Here is a 23468-nt window from a genome sequence, read left to right on the forward strand (position 1 = left end):
AAACCTACCAACACATTGTATAATTATTTGGTGGGATCAGTTCACTTGAATTCGGATAAATCCAAAAGCATTTCAAGCAAAATTTAGATGATCATACAAATGGCTTTTTTTGGGGTTTCTTAAAATTAAATAAATGAATAAATAAAATCAACTTCACCCTCCTTAAAAATGAAAACCTCTTTACTGATATTTTGAATGGTATGTAAGAGTTTGTGACACTGCCTACTAAGTGCTCCACCAAAGAATCAGAAATTAATCCTTCTAGAGAGTTAAAAGAACACCAATCACAAATTGACATCTTCAAGAAATCCCATTTAAATAGGAAGTCCTAGAAAACGGGGATAAAAAATTTCCTTCTAAGTTTTCAAACATCTTCAAACAAAGAAATACTACAATTTGATTCCAGAATTCTCCATTTCTTCTACTTCAAAAGCTCTACCATTCCTCTTTTCAAATATTTGAACAAATGGTGAATGGCAAAAGACATCATAAGACTTCACCTCTGGAACTAAAAGCATGACAACCATTTTAGCCATTGGTTTATCTTTGGCTTCCAGATTTTGATAAAACCATCATTTGTTGCCTACTTGTTCCAGACTTTCACATAATTATCTAAAATCTAAATTTACGAGAATTCGAATGTTAAATACTCCTTTTTCTTTCTTCTTCTTCTTCTTTTTTTTTTTTAAAAAAAAAAATATAATTTTTCATAGGTAAGTTGGTGACGGCAGGTTTTTAACGCAGGACAGATTTAAATATTTTTAAGTAGACAACAGATCCATAATTACAGATAGAATCCAGATACACAACATAAACAGCTCTGAACAGCTGAACCTGTACCCCACAGAATTATTGGCTTTTCATAGCAAGAGTGGATAAGATTATAAAATAAAATAATAATAAGGTTAAAAAATAGCTATATGCGAAAAGAAATGTAAGCTAAAAAACTGCACAGAAGAAACTCTAGGAGTATGTATAAGTTACAAGAAGGAAGTCAAACTTAATTGGAAAGAATCTGCAACCCATGTCCTTCACAACTTCTGAGTTTAACCATTCCTGAAATTATAGAAGAGTAGAATTGTGTGGGAATAAAAGCTTAACATCTTTAATCCACAAACCATAGTTTTAAAACCATATTCACTATGACAAAAGTCAAGTTGAAACTATCTGGGCTTTTGATTAGAAAGCATTCTGACCCAAACAAATATTAGAAAAATATGCAGAATATTAATGTGTTTAAAGAATGAATTATCTTATTGGTGTAAATTATCCAACAGAATAAATTACAATAAATCATAAAACCAATACATGAATGTAATGCTTGCAGCCTCAACGAATCTCAGTTGTCCTCTATGGAATTACTTGAAAACTAATTACATCAAAATTATTCTAAATACAGGGGTTTTGCATGTGTAGAGAGTTATATCAATTGCCAACATTGACACTACTCATGTTTATTTTGATACCGATTCATGACCATTCAAGACTACACATTGATTTGCAAATATATCTTACGAGAAATTCGTCATTGAAGTAAATAGCACTACTAAGCAAGTTGAGAAAAAGGGTACGAACCTGTAGAATCTGGATTCTGAATCTGTCTGGAAGGTAGAATGCATTATGTTGTCGGAGGGTGGTGAATGAGCCAAGCTCTCCTGGAGTGGAGAGCTAAGTGCAATAATCTACATTCATGGTCTTAACCACATTTGTCTGCCTACACAAGAAGTAAATCATATACAACAGGTGTAAGAGGTTTCACCCAACATATGTATACTCATGTACATGAGGATAGACATTTGACAATTGCAATTTAGTTCACGAATGGTGATAGTTGATTAAGTAGAAGGGTAAAACCTTAGGCTCAGTTTGGTTCACACAGAACCAAATATTTTCTGGAAAGTGTTTTTAGTCTTTAAAGAAGTAAATGAACCTTAATGGAAAAACCCTCAGTGAATCTAAAAAATTCTCATGCACAATGCATAGCATATGTAGAAACATCAAGAAATAGCCATCAAGTTGGATTTGATCCAATCAGCCAATATGATAATAAAAAATAAAGCCTCAAAATTTCTGCTTAAGGTGTTTATCTAGCTACAGCAAGCATAAAAGTATGCTTCTGTTGACGGGCACAGGAATTTTAGCTGAAGGTATTCCTACTAAAGATAAATTGTTTGGGTTAACATTTGATTAGAATTGAAGGATTCAAATTATAAATTTGAGAATTTAAAGAAACACCAATCAATTTAAAAAGAAGAAGAAGACAATGATACTAGCTTTCCCTTTTCCTAAAGGTGAACTAGCGTGTGCTTTAGTAAGACACCTGACATAAGCTTATACAAATGACAAGAAATGCACGCCAATGCAAGCAATTCGAAGGATTGAGAATTGGGACTGGAATAAATATGGAAACTTGTTTTAATTTTGATAATACATGATTTTGATTTTCCTTTTGAGAAAAATATTTTGCTTGCATAACTTTAAGTTTAGAACAGTGTATATCGACAAGGTAAATTGTTTTGTCATCATTTGTTAGTGTCAAAGTGGTTGCCTTTATATGATGAGTTATGTAGTAGTTAGGCATATTATATAATTTTTATGTCTTCGGATTTTATTTCATAATTTTATGTCATACAGAAAGAGCTTCATACCAAACCAAAAAATACAGGAAGGTTCCATGCATCTTACAAAAATAATTTGACTTCCGCAAGGATTTGAATACTACTCGTTATGATCTGATCTGATTCTGAAAACACTGCTTGAGATTATGTTACATAAAGTCCAGGTTACGAAGGTAGGGCATCTGTCATGGGTACTAACATTGTATAACTTGTTTCACCCCTTGGCAGTTGGCACATGGCTATATAGCAATTTTATAATATTTTGCTCTTTTCTAAGTATTTTTTTTCAATATTTTTATGCTTTTTCTAAATAATGGTTCGAATTGACATAGATGCCATAACCACACCCATGTTTCACGTCAACCTACATCCCCCTAGAAGTCTGTAAGTGTCCTGGAAACACAGGTAAGTATGGGTGTTGCATATGGGTATGGAATTTAGGACTTAAGACTCCTTATCTAAATATCAGTGTAGCATTGGACATCCACTATACATTCATTAATTACTTTAATACAATAAAGCTAGTGGATGCATATAATGAAGGTTTTAATCATAATTTTTTATGCTTGTTGATGGTCTAAACCTAAGCTTCTCCCTTTAAAAAAAAAAATCATTTTGTAATATTTTATTACTTTTCCTTTTTTAAAATACCTCTACACCAAGTTAATTATTTTCAATGAATCTTCTGCTTGTTTTGCATGAATCACAATTCATAACTTTGAGTAACAACTCTTGGGAGTTGAACATGTTCTAGTGTTAAGATTCCCGTGCGAATTCTCACCAATTCTCACTTTTGGCTGTTTGGATGGTTAATTCTCACAAGAAGATCTGAAACAGAGAAGAAAATCATTGATCCCTTACAATTGAACTTCAAAAGAAGATCTGAAATGGAGATCTTTTTCCCTCTAATGTTCCAGAATTGAAAGAGAAAACACATGCAAGGATTGAGGACTATTTAAAAAAAAAAAATCAGTAATAAAACAACAAAGAAAGCAAAAATAAAGACATGATCTTACAGGAGATTGATACTAGCACAGTAGATCCCCAATCACTATTCTCTTTGAGACCTGTAAAAAGATAAAAAATAACATCAGAAATCCCTTTAACTAAAGCTTGAGGAAGTTTCGGTCTGGAGTAAAGGGGCTGGAGTTGCAGGTCTCATTGATCTTGCCACCCTAGGGTACAAAGGGGAGTTTTAGCAATGAGGGGGTGTGGTGGATCTTGACCCAAGAAATAATAGAGGGTCAAAATTGCACTCATGCTATCAAACTCTAGCCCCTAGCATGACTCGAACAAATCCAAAGGGTGGTTTTTATACTCACAGGGGATATACTTGAAACCTTTAAGGAGATTCAACTTTGTCACAAATAGTGCTCAAAGTTACATGCCTCCAGCCTCTAAACACATGTTTGAACTTGAGCAAGTCGTCAAATCTTGCCTCCAATTCTCATGTATCAAACATGCTCCAAGTATAGTTAGTCATATCTAGCATAGATCCATAATATCTCCATGTCATGTTGATGAGAGGGAAATTTTATGGATCCAGTGCCATAGTCTTGACTCTTGAGAGAGCAAAGGGTACATATCCACTCACAGCATTTGGGCAAAGACTGCTCCAACTTGAACTAATAAAGCATTGGAAAAAGCAAACCGAAAATCTGTTCTACAGATATGCACTTGATAATATCACAGTTCAATTTTTTTTGGGCACAAGAGGACCACTTACACTGCACTAGATGTCAACTCATGAATTTCTTTAATTGCTGCACTAATACGAAGTAGAGTCATTTTCTTCACCTGTTTTGCACAGGAAAACCATAAACTTTTCTCATTAACAATGGACAAATATGCAGATAACGAATGGATATATCAAAAAAGTGCATATCATATAAGATTTACCTCTAGCCTGTCCGGTTTGGCTTTATGGTTTTCTGGGAGTAGACGGAGTTCATCAATTAGCTGGATGCACTCACTCACATTTTCAGGTGACACAAAGTCCAATGCCACATTTATACAAGGCTGTAGATCATAAAATGCGAAACATTGTACCATTACCAAGGTTATTAGAAAGCAATATTCTCTGTTTAACAAAAGAAAATACAACGGCACAAACTTGAGCACCATAAGAAATGAAATCCACCCCTAAATCTACACATGTAACAGTTGGAAACAGAACAATTGGTACTCCTGGTTTCTACATAATCAGGTTTATGCACCTCAAACCGAATCCGAGCCTATGGATCAACCTAATATCACAGCCCTTAGTTTCTAAACAATAACCAAACCCACAAAGCACAGCCTATCATAGAAACTACAGAAATTCAAATAACAGAAATGTGTTGTTCACCCCCGTAGAGAAAACCCATAACTCACTATTTTTAATCAAAAATGAACATGCTTGAAGAATGCCTAACCATAATTTAATCAACACAAGTAGAACCCCCTACATGGCACTATGATGATATCATAATGGAATAATTACTCCTGTATAAAAGTGGCAAGCAACATATCCCTTTTCCCCCTAATCTACAATTTTTGCTTCTTATGGGGAAGAGAAGAGGAGGCCTCCAGTAAATCTCCACAACTCTCGTCTAGCATATGGCATCACATAAGCCCGAGTCAACACTAGTCACATAAATACATTGCACAAAGGTTTATGTGCACTGCTGCATGGACCACAAACGCACGAATACTTGTTCACAAATGTGCATGCCTATGATCATCAAACACACACGCACACACAAGAACACACACACACACAAGCGCACACACGCACGCACAAGAACACACACACACACACACACACACACACACAAGCACACACACGCACGCACAAGAACACACACACACACACACAAGCACACACACGCACGCACAAGAACACACACACACAAATGCATGGAATTATGGCCCTAATTAACAGTTACTAGGACAAGATACACATGAATGGGTTCTGCCATCCAAAATAAAAATACATGATGCAGTTTGATGGGAACAAAGCAGCTGCAGTGATCAGCTCCAACCAATAAAATTTCTGGAACAGGCCAAAATATGTTGCAATTCATCTCATCCAAATTACCTTAAGATTCCTAATTTGATATGGGCATCCAGCTGGAATGAGGACAGCTTCTCCAAGGTGCTGATAAAAAGTCCAAGGTTCAACTTCTGAAAGCAGTAATAGAAAGTCAGTTTTAACTATTCTATTCCAAATTATAAAACACACAGGAACTCAGTGCTCACTGAACTCCTCCTTAAGCCTCCTTTTATGTGTTGCGTCAAGAAAGAAACACTGATCAAGAATTGGATGAGAAACCTGTAGTAAAAGTAAAAACACCATAATTACAGCTGCACTATTAACAAATGTATGTAACTACTTGTTACAATAATGTTATCCTACATGTTCAATTGGCGAGCAGTACATGTGCCGGAATTCATTGGAGTGTTTCATGAGGTATTCTTGCAGCTTTGGAACATCTTCTCTACGAAAAACATCCCATTGGGCACCACAAGATGTAGCCTCTAATTTTTTTCCAAAACCAGTACGGCTTTCTCTATGCTTGTGACAACAGGAATTCCCCCCATAAGATTTTTCAGAGCTTTGGTTGCTTCTATTGCAATTCATTTGGACTTCAAAATCTACAACAGATTCTCCAGTATTCAACATTTTTTCATCTTTCACAAGAAGTTCACATTCCTCAAGTATTTGCATCACAGAAGAGAAACAAGAAACTCCCGCAACTCCTTCAGTTAACTGCCTCCCTCCAGTAACATCCAGTGTTTTCCTTGCACCTGCTTCTTCCATGTTCTTACTAACCAAAGAAGGCTCTTTTTTCAATTCCTTTACCATTTTTCGGTCAATGGAAATCCTGAGGGACTCCCTCTCATCTTGAGCCTTGTGTTTTTTCTTTAGCTTTTTAATCTTTTCAAGCTGCTCCTGGGAAGTTGTAACCTCTGTAGTGTGTACCAGAACATTCACCTGAGACATAAAAGCAAGGAACAAGGAAGACATTCCACCTGTTACTAATTACATTCCTAATTTGAAGTGTTTAGTCTACATCTCTATGAAAGAAATGATACCACTAATAAATATGAGGAATATGTTAGCAAGATTGTCACGGACAAAAATGTATGGAAGCGGCAACTAAGATAACATGAATTTTAATTATTAATCATCTTAACCAAGAAAATCTGCTAACACCTAGTGAGAGTGTTTATTTTGGTATGCAAGCTCGTGGCTTGTGTGTAAATGGTAAGCATGTGAGGATAGATTCGGAACCCGTGTGTCATGGCATCAATGCCCAAGACCCAATAGTTTACCAGCTCCACAAGTGGGTATAATCAAGCTAGTGCAATCAGGTGGCCTTATTAACCAAGCATGAGACATACAAATCAACAAAGGTGTGGTACATAGATAAGATAGACCCGAGGGGAGAAGTGAACAAAAAATGGTGGAGGAATTAGGATGCAAGAGGATACTAAAACTAAAAAAATTCAATGACCCAAAAATGTACATTTATCGACTAATATTACTGAGTTAAATTCTATTGGGAGTTGGGCTACTAATATAATGGAGGTTTGAAGGGGCACCACACACTCCATGTGTATTTTGGAACACACTCGGGAAGGTATAGGACTCCAAGCCATGTTCTAATCCTACTTCACAAGAGTCCTGGCCCCTTTGTAAAGGCTACAAATAACTGGAAATAGAAAAAAATGTAAGGGACTCCCAATGACGTACATGGTAACAAGTATTCATTATGGATTTTTCAGAAGGGGAAATTTTCTGCTGACTTCAAGTTTTAAATTTAAATATCGTGAAACATGTTCACCATGATCATCTACATGTAATCCCAACTATTGGGATTGGCAACATGAATCCTACTAAGGGTATGTTTGATTGCATGGAAAGTCACTTTCCATGGAATTTGAAATCCATGGAAAATTAGTTGTGGAAAATAGGTAGGGTTGGAAAATCAAATTCCATTGTTTGATTTCACTTGGATAAAATCATGGAAAAATATGAGAAAAAAGAAGAAGAGGAGAAGGAGGAAGAAGATGAGAGGAGGGGGAGAGGAAGAAGAAGATGACGAGGAAGAGGGAGGGGGGAGGATGTGGTAACGGTGGCGAAGAAGGTGGGGGCGGCGACGATGACGGCGACGGAGGTAAGTGAGGAAGATGGGGAGAGAACGTGGTGGTAGTGGTGGCGGAGGAGGTAAGGGATGGAGAAGAAGGAGAAGAAGAAAAAGAAGAAGAGAGAGAGAGAGAAGGTGGTCGGAGACGGAGCCGACGGCGACGGCGATGACAATGACGGCGAGGTTAGTGTAATGGTGGTGGTGGTGGTGGTAGGGAAGAATTGAGGATGGAAAATATGGGTGGATTTCATTTTCCCACCCATATGGGTGGGAAAATGTGGGAAAATGAAATCCATGATTTAGTGGACTTTTTGAATGGGGTGGAAAATGAATTTCCATTTCCATGTGCAATCAAACACTTGAAAAATGTCATTTTCCATGGAAATTGATTTTGCACCCTATTTTCCATGTGCAATCAAACATACCCTAAATGTATTGCGATGTAAAGAACTTTTTATGTTGCAATATTCCATGGCATTTATCAAAGGGAAAAAAATAAATAAATTATTACATGGCCTCTTAAGCCTCAAGAAATTTAATTGAGCATAGGTCATAATATAAAAACCCCAAAAAACATCATATAATTGTTTTAAACATTGGAGATTCTTTTGACAGTTGTAGTTGTAGATATCAAAATGATGTGGCGGGATATATATCATATACGATTAAAAAGCATATATATAAAATTTCACACAAAAGAAAAGGAATCACAGACCAAATAAAATAGCACAAAATATTATACATACCACATCCGAGGAATCACAATATAATTTAGTTACAGAATCACCGCGTCCAAGCTCCTCAGCTATCCCATATGAAATATATACACGTGGACCCAGGTCAGGCTTTATGAATTCCTTTGGCAGTTTGATAGCAACGTTTAGAAGACCAGAGTTGGGATTTGTATACTCTTGAAAAGGTAGCGAACACATGTATTCAGCATAATGAGCAGGCAATTGTTCTTGAAACAATTTGGAAGAAGGCCAATCCCTCAATTTCAGCATCTCAGGCCACAAGTTTGAATGACTCCTCCCCTCTAAATATCCCTTAAAGAATTGCTGAATCCCGATTTCTACCTGCCAAGTTAAAGAAACTGTAAAGTATGTATGATGCAATACACCAATATACCCCTTGAATTAAAAGGATAGCAAAAGCCCAAATGAAAAGCCATGTATAACAGAATAATATGAAATGAAAAGGTTACTAAAACTACATAATAGGGCTAGTACAGAACTGAATGCAGATTCTAGCTCACGGCCAACCACATGGAATATCAACCAGTAATATATAGTTTATACCAGGGAAGGAAAGTATTGTTTAACTCAAATACAATTTCTCAAATTTGTAGAAGATCAGCAAGAGAAAGGACTACAAGAGGACAATTATAAGGGACACCTCAGATGAATCCAGCTCTTCCCTAATTGAAAATGAAGCCTACCGAATAAATTGAAGTTAATAATGTTAGCTCACTTAGTAATTTGATCAAATACCTATTGGGTATTTCACCAAACACCTTGTATGCCACACCTTTCAAGACCTTGTTTGATAATGGTAATGAAGGACAAACCCAACTAATAGTAGTAAATGTAAAGAAGATAAACAATCACACAAAGAAAGAATAAGAACACAATTCTCACAACACGAGATTTTACGTGGTTTGCCCAAAGGCTACATCCACTGAAGTATGAGCGACGTAGCTCGATTTCACTATGAACAAAACAGGGCAAATCGATACAACGAAACACCTCTATCACTTAACTACACCTTCTTCTAAATCTCAATCTTCCCAAACCTCTCATTTCTTGGGTTTTCTCTCTTTCTCTACTCTCTTCTCTAGAAAAGACTTAGAATTAGAGTTAGACTTACTACCAAAAGAAAACAAAATACCCCTTTTAGAAGCACCACATAAGTGGGCCACTTACATAAGTTACAAGTCCAACCTAAATTACCTTGGACTGCCCAAAAACACACATACATTTGGACTGGGCCTAATTGATTTTGAGTCATACTTTAACAAATAGCCCCCCCTCAAAAAAAAAAAAAAAAGAAAAAAAAAAAAAAAAAGAACAAAAAAAAAAAAAAGAACAAAAAAGAAAAGAAAGCAGCATCATGAGAAATATCACATATTAATTCTTGGTATCAGTTCTTGAATCTGCTTCTCAGCTCACAACCCAACCCAATAAGATACTCCCAATTCTCCCCCATCCCCCTCTCTTACAAAATAAGGAATTATTTGTAGTCACCCTCATTGAACCAAAAAACACAAGATCACCTCTACATTTAAAGAAGTAGAATGATAACATCTAAAATACCATATGATTCATTTTGATAACACTGACCTCACACCAATCCAAACAATCAATGGCTTTTACCGCCTTCATATCATTTTCAGAACTGACAATGCTCCTCTCAAGAAAAGGACGGAACATAACCAATGGATCCCAGCACAAATCTGGTGTATTTTGAAGAACATTACGAACTATCACGGGCTGACCTCTACTCCAATGCTTCTGAAAGTGTCTAAGATCACCCTGAATGTCCTGTCCCATAGGACAATACAAGAAGTTATCATCAGAATCTTCTCTTGTAGATGCTTCCTGTAACTCTGTGTTAAATCCTCCGGCTTTATCACGCATGGCAATGCATAAGGAACAATGCGAAGCATCTAAAGTTTCTGGAAAATCACAGAGGCGAGCAATTTCTTCAGCACTTATTTCTAGCCCTTCAGTCCAATTTGGTGGGAAAATGCATCTCAACTCCAATGTGTTATCATCACAACCACCAAGCTCCTTGGGGGGGCAAGAAATATGGCCATCACCATTATAAGCTTTCCAGTCAGGTAACATCATGGAACGAGCTAACAATGTCTTACCATATCTTCGCCGGAAGGAACTTATATTATTTTTCCTCATATCTGGAATAGCCTTGCCCCCATGCATGTAAGCTTTCCCTTTGTTAGGGTATTCGGACATTACAGCTCCAGCACCTCCAGGTAGGCTTCCACTACGGATCTCCCGACAACAACTTAGGCAAAGAGCATAAGAACAGTTTGAGCAGCTTCTATGAAAATCCACAATATAAGTTTTGCAATTACCGCTGTACCAAAAACCAGTGATTTATCAAGAAACTACCACCAAAAGTTAATGAAATTTTAGTTAGCATGTCAAAAGTTTCCTACAGTATTGAACAAACCAGCAAAGTTGCTCATTGTATCCACATTGTGCCTGCTGGATCCAAGTTTCAGAGGATGCTTTTCCTACTACCAGAGAAATACATCAGGAAAAGACAATTCTTTTTATAGACAAAGGAACGAAGGAGGAAATAAAAAATTCACTCACAACCTTTTATTTTTGCCTCTATTTCCAGCTCAATCCTCTGTTCCCGGTTGATTTGTTTCAGTACTGGAAGAAGCAGACAAACCAAATAATGGAAATGTAGGATTTTGTTAACCTTATTTTGACCTTTCATTAAATCCTGAAATAGAGGTCAAATGTGAATTGACATGTCAGCATCCAAAACTGAACAAAAACAAAAAGGCAGTGCAAGAAACGATTAAGAAAGCTCCCCAGATATCAGACCTTACATTCACCATCTTTAAATTGAGTACTCAAGCACGTCTTACAGTAGCAGGTGCCACGACAAACTGGACAGTGCCTCTTAACTTCTTCTGGCATGTCAGAGTACCTAAAATTAGTTTAGTTTTAGAAGCCATAACACATGAAGGAAGTACTTGCAAAATAGCATCAGATAAGTATTTTTCCATAATAAATTCATGAAATCTCAATTGAACATCAAATATGAATTAGTTCATAACTCCGAAAAATTAAGTCCTAAAACCATGCTATTTTTCCCAATATAATTTAGAATATTACATATTCTTGATCTTGCCATGGGAAGAACTTTTTTTTGAGCTACAATTAGCCCTTCGTAGTTTACATCTTCAATTAGAATTGAGTACCACCTACTACATAACATACATTAGTATCGGGTTAACAGCAGTAAATATGCCCCGGGCGCATACCCTCCAACCACATAATATGTGCATGAATTGGTCTATAGATGCTGTTAAGAGATGAAGGGGCCTAATCTTTTTATTGGCCTGCCATTTTTTTGTCCTACTAGCCAGCTAAGCCATTGTGCCTATCATGTTCCTACTTTGTATAGTCAAACCATTGACCTTGTCATCTTGGTGAAATTGCAATAATCCTCTTTACAACATTTCCCAGCACTCGTTATGTAGCTCATTTTCTTCTTCTATATGGCAATGCAGGTTAGGTTATTGTTGATAGTTTTAGGCTTCAACTTTTTTGATCCTTTAACTTCCACTTGGATTTTGGGGTCATTCCTAAAACTGATAAATGATAATGAGTCTATCCATATTGGCTACTTATACATGCATAAAATAACAAATGTTAACCTTAAATTACGTCTTTTATTTGACATTAATATTTGGGCCTAAGCGGTTTTAATTTTATTATTTTGGGTATGCAAGACCCAAAATACAAGAGAAAGTCTAGAGAAGGAATTTCGATTATTTTTTATAAGTGAAAAAGATTTAATTGAAAAATGAATGGTCAAGATGACCACCCCGAATGCAAAGAGAACAACAAAATAGAAAAAAGCTTATAAACTTGTTCTGTTACATACCCACTCTCTCCCTTCCTTCTTTTTCTCTCTTCTTCAACAATTTCTCCCTCCTCTACATCATCCTCAATCTTCTACTTACCTATTTTCTATATTTCTCAATCCTCTTCTCCTACACATCCTCACCTATTTCTCTCTCTCCCCCCCTTTTCTCACTCTAACAATTTTTTCTCTTCTCTTCTTTCTCTTTATCTTTCTATTTTCTTTTTCTAAATTTTATCCATCTCTCTTTTGTTAGTGCATATTTCCTCCACTCTTGAGTGTGTCATACCCCAGTTAAGCCCCGTGGCCACCTTCTTATATCCATGGTTCTCCCCCTTTCTCCAAGATTGGTCCTTTGGAATGGTTGGTTGGTTAACATGGTATTAAAGCGTTAGGTTCGTATAATTCACGTGTTCAATTTGTTCCACCCTTATGAGTGAGGGGGAGTGTTGAGTGTATATTTCCTTCCACTCTTGGGTGTGTCATACCCTAGTTGAGTCTCATGACCCTCTTATATTCATAGTTCACCTCCTCCCCCCAATAGACCGATCTGATATAAAGAAAAAAGAAAAGAAAGAAAAAGATAGAATATTTCTCACCCATTAGTACTACTCTCTCACTCATTGTTTTTTCTCTCTTTATCTCCCCTCCAACAATTTCTCCCTCCTCCACGTCATCCTCTCTCTCTCTCTCTCTCTCCTTCCCCTCTTCTCCTACACATCCCCACTTCGCTCTCCTATTTTTTTTACTCACTCTAATGATTTTTTCTCTCATCTTCTTTCTCTTTATATTTTATTTCCTCATCTATATTTTCTTTTCCTAAATTTCTCTATCTCTCTTTCTATTTTCATTTTCTCCCTAAATTCTACCTTTTTTTTTTCTTTTTCTTTTTTAATAAGTATGTCTATTTTATTCCCCATTTCCCTATTTATTTTTTTCCAATGATTTCTCCACAAATCATGTTTTTTGTCCCAAATTTCATCCTCCCCACTCTTCTTCTCTCCAATCTTTCATCTTCTCTTTTTTACTACTTCATCTTCTTCGACCACTCTTCTTTTTCTAGTTTTCTCTCTATTTTCTTCTTGTCAATTTTTCTAGGATTTTTTATGGTTATTTTTATGGATCATTCTATGAACATTGTCAGGTAAATCCCTACCTAGGACTAGGGGAAAATTTTGACGGTTTGTGTTCTTTTTATCTTTATAATTAAAAAAAGATTGAGGTTTAATATCTAATATTGATTAATTAAATGTTTTAACATATTTTGTTAAAACATTTAATATGTTGTGAATCTCTGTGACATGCTAATAATATGCTAGATTGGTTCAAACATCAATTTTTAAGAGAACAAGACCTATTCAACATGCATTGAAGCAAACCACGCAGTATATATAGGTGGAGAGAAAATGCACCATTTTTTAATGCAATCCACGCAGAACGACTCTTTACAGCAGCTCGAACATCGAAGTACACTCACACCAATACTTCTCTGACATCGATGGCAATTCCTCTTTCCACGACTCCTCGAATCAGCTACATTCTTCCCATAAGGAACAATCTAAGCAAACAAACAATCCAAAAATGCAGAAAATCAAACAACCAACACACAATATACATTAAAAAAAATCCAAACTTGGCAAGTAAAACACACCTTAAAAGAACCAGTAGGCAGAGGTTCAATGTTTTTAGACCGAAAGCATTGTCGCATAAAAGAACCCGAATCAAACCCTAATTTTCTTTGACAGAAAAAACCAGCATTGCCCAAATTCCTCACAGGAGCAGGGGAAATCACCATGAGACCATTTGGTAAATCGATCATCAACTCCTCATCCTCACTACAACTCTTCTCCAAATTTCGCTCCATCTGCCGAATCAAAAACAATCTCACCAATTCCAACAACAAATTCCCCTTTTTCAACTTCATCTTCTTCGGAAAAACTTTACTAAACACAAGAGATCCTCTTTTTTTCTTCTTCAAAATCTTCGCCAATTTCTCTGGACCTTTAGCCTTGATTTGTTCTTGATTACTAGTTCTTTTGCGACCAGGTTTTCCATGAAGCTTTATGGAGTTTGGAACCTTTAGTTTGTAGTGGCGATTGCGTGCTTGGAGATAGTGTGCTTCGCAGAACTTCTTGTTCTCCATGGCTCTTCTGACACACCTCCATTGTCGACCATCGTTTCTGCTGCAACGAAGATGATCAGGTACTACAGTTACTGCTTCACCTTCTTCTTTCATTCTCATTTCTGTGTGTCCCGAAAACTGGTTTTTCTTCCACAAGAAACCTCTTAGAAAACAGAGCGATTTTCAAAGAAACATAAGAACTGACATGCAGAGACTGAGCAGATTAGAAGAAAATATTTGTTTTTTTATTTAAAAAAAGAGTAGTTTGGTAGATACTTGAGGGATCTTTTCGAGAGATCGAGAGAGATATATATAGAGAGAGGAGAGTTTTATCTTTATGAACATTGTCCTAGGTTTTAAAGCTTGATACCTATATTTATCTAAGTGGTAAGGCATTGGCTATTAAACATGGGACACATTTGGAAATGCTCTCTTGGTTGTTGTTGCTGAATAAGAGTAGTTGAGTGTGATCGACAACATACGTGATCATGATGTGGATATAAAGCACGAATAGGAAGATTTTTTAAAAATGATTTTTGTTTTTTTCATTGATGATCAACAGATTTGATATCTGAGAACTCAATTAGGAAAAAAAAATTTCTTTTTAGAGCCTTGTAACATTATTTGAAACATCGTAAAAGTCCATGGGGCCAATTGAAGGGTGCCTCTTTGTTTCCACTGTTAGTATTCGAGCTCAATGACCCTTTTATGTGATATTCTTCTTGGGGTTAATGCACTTCTGTCATCATTGGCCTAACTTACAATAGGGATGCTCACTCGCCAAGTTATACCCATCAAAAGCTAGGGTGTGTAGTGTGGATGGAATGTTATTTGCTCTTTCAGCCTGATTTTTTTTTATCATCGTGTGCGGAAATTCATCAAATGACCCGTTTTGCATCAAATCCCATTATCTTGATTAATGGGTTATTAATATAATAATGTTTTAGCCACTTGACACCAATTTAAATCTATGTGATGGTTGCAAATTTAAATTCTTGTGTGAAAATTTGTATGTGTTTCTTAGGCATGCATGCTTAAATAAACACTTGAGAAGACTGGAAACCCACAAAATGATTAAACACAAACAAAATAAAACATTATGATATCAAAATATTCATACAACTTATATTGACTGAGAAACAAATAAGAATGGATACACCAATCTTGTTTCCCCACATTATTAGGTTTCAACCAATAATCAATTAAAGAAGAAAACAACAAATGGGGAAAATCCACGCCCCCATTATTCTCATTTTAGCTACGGCACAATTATTTAACAGTGTAGCAAAGAAGGGAATATGGTCCCATGCAACTTGCCTATCATATGATCTAAATAGCCAAACGAATGAATGAAGAAGTGTAGTAAATTGTGTACATATGATATTGACGATTGCCTAATGAGTATGGGTTTTGAGGTGAGAGATCTATTAGGGAGGACTCATTGCCCTGGCCCAAGAGGAGTGACAGGGGAAACGATGAAATTGAGTGTAACAACAATCGAAGCATTAGGTAAAGGGGGAGAATCGGGAATAGCAACTAGAGATTTAAAATAGATTTTATGACTCTAAGATATTTTATGAGAACAATAGATTTACAATATTTTTATGAATCTAGGATTGTTGGTTCTGGATCTTTAGTTGATAACCTTTATAAATTAGACATAAATACTTCTTATAACCAGTACACAGCTTCTCTGCATGTGAGTGATAGTGTAATCAAACGAGACCTAATTGATAAGAACTCGTCTATGTTATGGCATAAACACTTAGGTCATATTTCTGAGCATAGAAACTCAGTGCACTATTCACCATTCACAGTGCTACTGCCTCTTTGCTCCACTGTTAGAGAAACTCCAACACAAATAGGCATTTTATTATGAACAGTCATTTTGCTTATTCAAGAGGTTTACACTCCAACAATACTAGCCAAAATGGCTTTCCACAAATATTTTAATATTTATTTTTTAATTCAATTCAAAATTCAAACCGCCAACAAGTAGAGAGAGTCTTACATTCTACTTTTGCCTCTCTTTCCAAAAAAATTCAAGGTAGACAACTAAAGCCCAAGTGTGTTAGAGTGCCTTCAAAAGCTCTATCTCTTTAAAATGGCAGTTGGGAGAGGGTGCAAAGCCCAAGCGCATTGGAGTTGCTCTTAGTATTCTTGTTAAATCAAACACAAACAAGGTTGTTACTTTGATCTCTTAATGCTTTTCTGTTTACATTGAAAACAATTATATTTTGGTTAACAATACCTTTGAACTCAAGTTTTCCATAGACATGATCCTCCCGCTAGATCATTTATTCCTACACAATCTAATGTTGCTTGTCGAAGAAGAACACGTACATGAAATGCAACCTAGAACTTGTAGGATGTCATTCACTATGTAATGCTTTCTTTAGAAGTTTACACCATCAAAGTGTTATCCCAAAAATTTGAAGTTGGTTACATAAATTAAATATTTCTCCGTAGTTCAACTTCATGTGTGATTGCATCTTCTCTTGTTTCCTCAATCCACCTTTTCTTAATCATCTCATTCTTTAAGAGAGATTCTATTGCCACACCAACTTTTCTAACGCCACCTCCAATTCATATGTAATCAACAAAGAATTAGCACACATCTTGGGGTGGCATTAGCAAAAGTTGGTGTGGTAATAGAAACTATCTTCTTTAAAAACCCTCAATTTACACGCACATTTTAATTACAACTATCATCAATCTTTATTGCTCATGACGAGATCAAATGATCAATGCAACCATTTAATTTTAATTAATGTATGTTTTATTAATGAGACAAAATAAGAGGGATTTAGGGTAATTGTGGGTAAACCATACAGATGACCCATCTTTGGCATAGAACCACCTATACAACTTGATGGTGATCCTCGGCAACTCTTGACAATATTATAGTCTAGTTAAAATTATCTAAAAGAGTTGAAATTGGTCAATTGATAATCTGAATGATTGATTAAAAGGTCCTCAAAATAATAGATTCCTTGCAGAATTTTTAATTCCCAAAATCATAATAGGCTAGAAAACAGGAAGACAAAAAATAGAGAGCTTAAATTTGAACTTGAATTTCCCGCTTTTTTAGTGATTCTCCTTAGGACCAATGCACTGCTATTGTCATTGGCCTATCTTAGTCTTGATTGTTAACTTACTATATTATAATGGATTTTGTTAACGTGTGCCCTTAAAGTGCAATAAATACACTTTTGAAATTTGAAATTGAGGATATTTTGGTAAAAATAATTATTTAAAGGGCATTTTCAATACAAAATCCACTTTCCAAAGTGTAGTTATTGCACTTAATCGTGTGCTCGTTAACAAGACCTATCATAATAGGGATGCTCACTCAAGAAATTATACCCGTCAAAAGCCATGGTGTGTGGATGCAATTCAATTTCTCTTCTAGCCTCATTTCTGACCGTCGTAGAAATTTATCAATGGCCCATTTTACATCAAATCCCACTATCTTGGTTAATGTTTTAGCCACTTTACGATGCCAATTTTAAATCTATGAAACGGTCCCAAATTTAGATTCTTATGTAAAAATTTGTATGTTTTCTTAGGCATGCAAGTTCAAACTCCAAAAAAGAGTGGAGGTTTGGGGATTAGAGGGCTCAGATTAACTAATAAAGCACTCCTAGGCAAGTGGCTTTGGAGATTCGAGGAAGAAAGAAATAATTTGTGGAGGAAAGTAGTGCAGGCTAAATATGGAGAGAAAAGGTTTGGTTGGTACAGTGAAGAGGCTAGAGGGAGATATGGGTGTAGTGTGTGGAGAGGTATTCTGAAGGGTGTGGATAAGTTTGATAAAGAGATTAGATACAAAGTTGGGATGGGGGATAAGGTGAGATTTTGGGAGGATGTTTGGTGTGGAACTTCAGCTCTGTCTACTCAATATCCATCCTTGTACGCTTGCTCTTTGAAAAAGAATAACACAGTAAGGCAGTGTCTGAAACGGGTTGAGAACACGAACTCTTGGGATCTGGGATTTAGGAGGAATTTCAATGATTGGGAATTGACGGAGATTGCATCTCTTCTAGATCTTCTTGATTTGGTTCAATTCAGAGAGAACGAACAGGATAGAAGGGAATGGGTCAAGGCTAAGGATAAGAAGTTCTCTGTTAGGTCCTTTTATTATTGTCTGCTTCTGGTGGGAGAGGTTTCTTTCTCTATATCTATCATTTGGTTCTCTCTTGTTCCTTCAAAGGTGTCGTTCTTTCTTTGGCTTGCCTCTTTGGGTAGAATTCTTACCTTGGATAACTTGATCTATCGGGGGTGGATTACTCCAAATTTTTGTTTTCTTTGTTTTAGGGATGGGGCGTCTGTCAACCACATTCTTATTCATTGCCCTTTCTCCCGTGCCATTTGGGTGTTCTTCTTATCTCGATTCCAGGTGGATTGGGTCCTTCCTTTATCTTTTTGTGCGCTTCTAGAGGGTTGGAGCTTCAACATCTTCCATTCTAGAAGGAGGCATCTTTGGGCTATCCTCCCTTTCGCTATTGCTTGGGGTCTCTGGAAAAAGCGCAACAATAGGGTATTCCATAGCAAGGAGAATTCGTCTCACGCAGTGATCTTGGAGATTTTGGGTCTTCTGTTTCTTTGGTCAAAGTTGAGTAAAGGCTTTGAGGGATTGTTATTTCAAGACTTTGTATTTAATTGGGATACCGTTTGTGACGTGTAGGTCTCCGCTGGGTGTGTTTTTTCATTTCGTTTTATTTCTTGTTATTTTTCTCTCTTCTTGTTAGGGGGCTATCTCAGCCTCCCCTTCTTCTTCTTTTTCATTAATATAATTTATATTTATCAAAAAAAATAAACACTTTGAGAAGACTGGAAAACCGCAAAATGATTAAACACAAACAAAATAAAACATTAAGAGAATCACGGCACTCATGAGAGATATATAAACACACTGTACCTGATATCAGAATATACATACAACTTACATCAACTGAGAAACAAATAAGAAAGGATACACCAATCTTGTTTCCCCACATTATTAGGTTTCAAGTTCAATCAATAATCAATAAAAAAAGAAAACATCAAATGGGGAAAATCCACATTCCCCACATTCTTAATTTGAGGTAAAACACACAATAATTTAACAGGGTAGTAAAGAAGGGGACATAGTCCCATGCAACATGCTTACCAAAAGAAAACCATATTAACCAGTTCTAATGATCACGACCATATGATCTAAATATCCAGATGAACTAAATGATGTATAAATGATATTGATGATTGCCTGAGCAGTGTGGGTTTCGAGGTGAGAGGGGGAACGACGAACTTGAGCAGATGTAACAACAATTGAAGCATTAGGTATAGAAGTAGAATCAGGAATAACAACTATGGCAAGAAAGGTACAAGTAGGATTGGGATCAGATGAGAGGACAAGTGCTGAGTTTAGGACAAGTTCGAGATGTGGGAGCAGTGGTAGTAGGAGAAGATTTTGGGGGAGAAGAATCAAGTGTAGAATCAGGGGTAGGGGGAGTTACAGTAGGAATATCGGTGGTAGTAGTAGGAGACGGATTTTGTTCTTGATTGCTAGTTGTTGAAGAAGGAACAACCGTAGCATCGATAGGTGTAGAGGGTGGTGCAGAACTGAGAGTTTCATTGGTGGTAGGAGGAGGAGGAGTAACTTGTGGAGCTACATCTGTAGTGACAGTAATATGACTTGGAGTTTCCTCTTCATTGTTAGCAGATGAAGAAAGATTGGCAGGAGCACCAGTAGGCGGTACAGAACCAACAGAAGTAGAAGTAGTAGTAGTGGAGGTGAGCGCAGCCGTTGCAGCAGCATCAGTATCACCAACATTTGTATCAACCAAAGGAGTAACAACAGCTTGAGTAGAATCAACCAAAGGAGTAGTAGTGGAGGTGGGCGCAGCCGTTGCAGCATCAACAGTATTACCAACATTTGTATCAACCACAGGAGTAACAGCAGCTTGAGTAGAATCTACCGAAGGAGTAGTAGTAGGGGAGGTGGATGCAGGCATTGCAGACTCATTAGTATCACCAACATTTGTATCGGGCTTTCCTTCTTTCAACCAAACTCCCTCTTTATCAACTGGAGGCGGCTGTTTTAGCTTCGGACACTTACAAATCTCCAAATAGGTGAGGTCTGGAAAGATTTTCTCCACTTCTGGCCATTCCTCATCCAAATGGGGGAGATACTTGAGGCGTAACATGTCGACTTTCCACATCTTTTCCTCTGTTTCTTGTCGATTGACGAAGGTCTGAAGTTTTCCTCCTCTGATATACAGCTTTTTTAAATTTCCCAAACCACTAGGTGTAAGCCATTTGGGTGGGCCTTCTTCAGGGAAGCAACGTAAATCTAATTTTTCAAGATGAGGAGGGAAGTGCAGATTTTCCCACTTCGCAAACAAATTCTTTTTTTCTTTAGCGGATTATGTCCCCGACAAGAACCCCCATGTTATAGCTAGAGAGCGCAAGTTTTCTATATCTTTGAGCAGATTCATCTCATCATGATGGATTTGCTCACCAATCCCTAGGTTTATGCTCAGTTTCTTTAGTTTCTTCAACTTGGCCAATTCTCGCAATCGACATTGGTCACTGCTACTGAACACAAAGCCTTTGAGCACTTCGAGCTGCAAGAGGGAGCTAAGGTCCTTGGGCATGTGATCCAACAAGTAACATTCGGATACATCCAAGTGCGTTAGCTTCTGTAGATATCTGACATCCTCTCCCAATTGTTCTAAATTCTGGCAGTCTCTAAGATCCAAGATCTGCAAATTGCGGAGTTTCCTGATCCACGTGGGAAGCTTTCTTATTCTAAAAATACCAGAAAGGCCGAGATACCTTAAGGTTTCCAAGTGGCCAAATTGTTTTGAGAATTCAAAATCCTCATCGTCCAGTTCAATGTGATGTCGAGCTGAGCTCTGCCACCTTCCGAGTTGCAGAACGCGTAGATTTCTTATAGAATCTAGCTTTTTTAACAAGGTCTGAAAGTTCAGACGCTTTGTGCTCACATTGAACACTGTCAACAATGGGACCAAACCTTCTCTATTGTTTTGATGGTCAAGCTGCATTTTCTTAGTCAACACTAAGGAAGCACGAGGAGATTTAGATCGAGATAGAGATGATGGTGGATAAGGATATGGCATACCTGTTTCATCCAGATCGAAGAAGTTAAGTTCTCTGGCCTTGAAGATCACCAACCAACGTACCCACGGGTCTAGAGTGCACTCGTGAACAATCTTCCTGCTCTTGTCGTTGACAGGATCAATCCAACTGCCTTCAATTAGATCTTGGAAACATTTTTTTCCGATCTCCTCAGCAGTTTCCGCATCACTTGTTTTGACAATGCTCTCCCCAATCCACCAATATATCATAGTTCTTTTCCTGATTTTGGCGTCTTGAGGAAAAATGGCAAAACATAGCAAACATATTTTGAGTTTTAGATCCAGCTTATCAAATTCTGAGAGTTTGTAGCTCTGGGCAGCATTCTCTAGAATTCTTTCCAGTTTACAATCAACATAGGGCCATTCGGAATTGTCGGTCTTTTTTCCATTCTTCTCTTTGGTTTCACCCGCCTTGGGATCTACTATTTGCAGAGGTTTAAGAGTAGATTCCACACTGACCTTTATCCGTTCAACTTCCAGCTTAATTTTTGAGAGTTTGCTTTCATCCTCGACCTCGATCTCTTGAGTTATCTGATCAAGTTGATCCATCACGTGCTTCTGGGTCTTGAGAAAGGTTTCCTTTATCTCTGTATGCGTTGTCCTTATTATTTGCCTCAACTCTTCTTCCACTCTCAACAGGTTTTGATAAGCCATGCTTACAGAAACCACAACACAATAAGTTTGATTGGTTTGTTCCTTAGCTAGATAGGAAAAGCTGAGTTTTTTTTTTTTTTTTTGATGATGAAGAAGAAAATGGTTACTTCTCTTCGTTCTGGTTTTCGGTCTTAAGTAAACAGAAGGTCAACAGGAACTAAAAAATATGCTTGAGAGAAGGTAAAAGTATAATGGGGACCCAAGTCACTCAAACAGAGATTCTCAAGTCAATAATATTCACATTCTAGTGAAGTAAAGAGGGTAACCTTAGCTTACAAGAAGCTCTTTATTCCTTTTTATCCTTTCTTTCTTAGGCAGGCAAACAGATAAGGATGTTCTTAGCTTCCTAAGATGACACAAGTACAAATTTGATGCTTCATGTTTTTCACATGTAACATGTTTATGCTTCTCAGTTCTCATCAAATGATTAAAATCATTGTTTGGGAAAGGTTTAAAATCTCATCTCAAGGCAATGTTTCGAAGATAAGGTGAAAAATCGATTAAATATTCAAAAATGGTACGAAACTGTAAACCATAGACTTTCTGTTAATGTTCTAAAACTCGAAAGGTCTGACTGAGTTTGGAAGGGTATCGTGTCCGAGTTAACTCATATACTCAGCTGATTTAATATAATAATATACGAAATTGTAAACTAAAATTTATTAACATGTAATACTTCAAAATCAAATCCTGTTTATTTTCTCTTTTAAATTCTGTGTTTTCAAACTGATGAGATACCCCTTGACTAGGGTCTTCCATTAAAGATTTATCTTGAAAATGACAAAAATGCACCCAAGTTCAACCTTTTGCTTCCTCGCCAAACTATTTGATCATTTCAACAAAATACTTAATGACTTAAAGAATTGATTGTGGTTGAAATTTCTCTTCCAATACCGCCAGATTTGTAATACAAATACAAGGTTTTAGTTTCTCATAGAAGACCTTGGTCAAGTATATGTCATCAATTTGAAAAATCAGGTATCTCAAAGCATGTGCGCTACATCTATATTAGATGGAGGCGACTAAGAAAACATCCAAAGACACGTACATTAAGGGAAAGATATGCTTCAGATAAAATTAAATAAATGATCAAGATTAATGTTGTAAACACCCAAATAGTTGGGATAAGAAACAATGGATGCAGCATGTCATAGGACACCTGAAAAAATCTCTTCTA

The 23468-nt window shown here is 36.7% G+C and overlaps 2 protein-coding genes across 9 annotated transcripts; both read right to left on the reverse strand.

Moving 5' to 3' along the window:
- Positions 1–804: 804 nt before the first annotated feature.
- On the reverse strand, positions 805–14924 carry LOC147411406 (lysine-specific demethylase JMJ26-like). Of its 8 annotated transcripts, none has more exons than XM_086448265.1 (16): positions 14028–14924; positions 13789–13934; positions 11329–11434; positions 11092–11224; positions 10943–11009; positions 10090–10846; positions 8497–8826; positions 6016–6594; positions 5859–5931; positions 5698–5783; positions 4518–4637; positions 4345–4415; positions 3635–3685; positions 3400–3537; positions 1576–1710; positions 805–1056 (listed from the first exon to the last, which is right to left on the reverse strand). In XM_086448265.1, the coding sequence occupies exons 1-13, from the start codon at positions 14616–14618 to the stop codon at positions 3670–3672; spliced, it is 3075 nt and encodes a 1024-aa protein (XP_086304391.1). In that variant the 5' UTR covers positions 14619–14924; the 3' UTR covers positions 805–1056; positions 1576–1710; positions 3400–3537; positions 3635–3669. The 8 variants fall into 8 exon arrangements, with proteins under 8 accessions (XP_086304391.1, XP_086304383.1, XP_086304374.1 ...); XM_086448257.1 differs by having other exon boundaries at positions 1576–1714; XM_086448248.1 differs by lacking the exon at positions 3400–3537.
- A 5978-nt stretch (positions 14925–20902) lies between these two features.
- On the reverse strand, positions 20903–22291 carry LOC147411407 (disease resistance RPP13-like protein 4). Its single transcript, XM_086432045.1, has one exon. It carries the CDS (start codon positions 22289–22291, stop codon positions 20903–20905), a length of 1389 nt encoding a protein of 462 aa, XP_086288171.1.
- Between the last annotated feature and the right edge of the window lie 1177 nt (positions 22292–23468).

The sequence above is a fragment of the Akebia trifoliata genome, chromosome 1 (assembly GCF_017979445.1).
Source record: "Akebia trifoliata isolate Shusen 1 chromosome 1, ASM1797944v1, whole genome shotgun sequence".
Classification (NCBI taxonomy): domain Eukaryota; kingdom Viridiplantae; phylum Streptophyta; class Magnoliopsida; order Ranunculales; family Lardizabalaceae; genus Akebia; species Akebia trifoliata.

Bases quoted from the DNA above. Each gene is read 5' to 3' on its own strand.
- LOC147411406 (XM_086448248.1), bottom strand. From the start codon at position 14,618: ATGAGAATGAAAGAAGAAGGTGAAGCAGTAACTGTAGTACCTGATCAT. The intron at 11,225-11,328 runs GTCTGATATCTG...CCTCTATTTCAG, and splicing joins TTAAAGATGGTGAATGTAAG to GATTTAATGAAAGGTCAAAA. The intron at 11,010-11,091 runs GTTGTGAGTGAA...TTTCTCTGGTAG, and splicing joins AATAGAGGCAAAAATAAAAG to TAGGAAAAGCATCCTCTGAA.
- LOC147411407 (XM_086432045.1), bottom strand. From the start codon at position 22,291: ATGGCTTATCAAAACCTGTTGAGAGTGGAAGAAGAGTTGAGGCAAATA.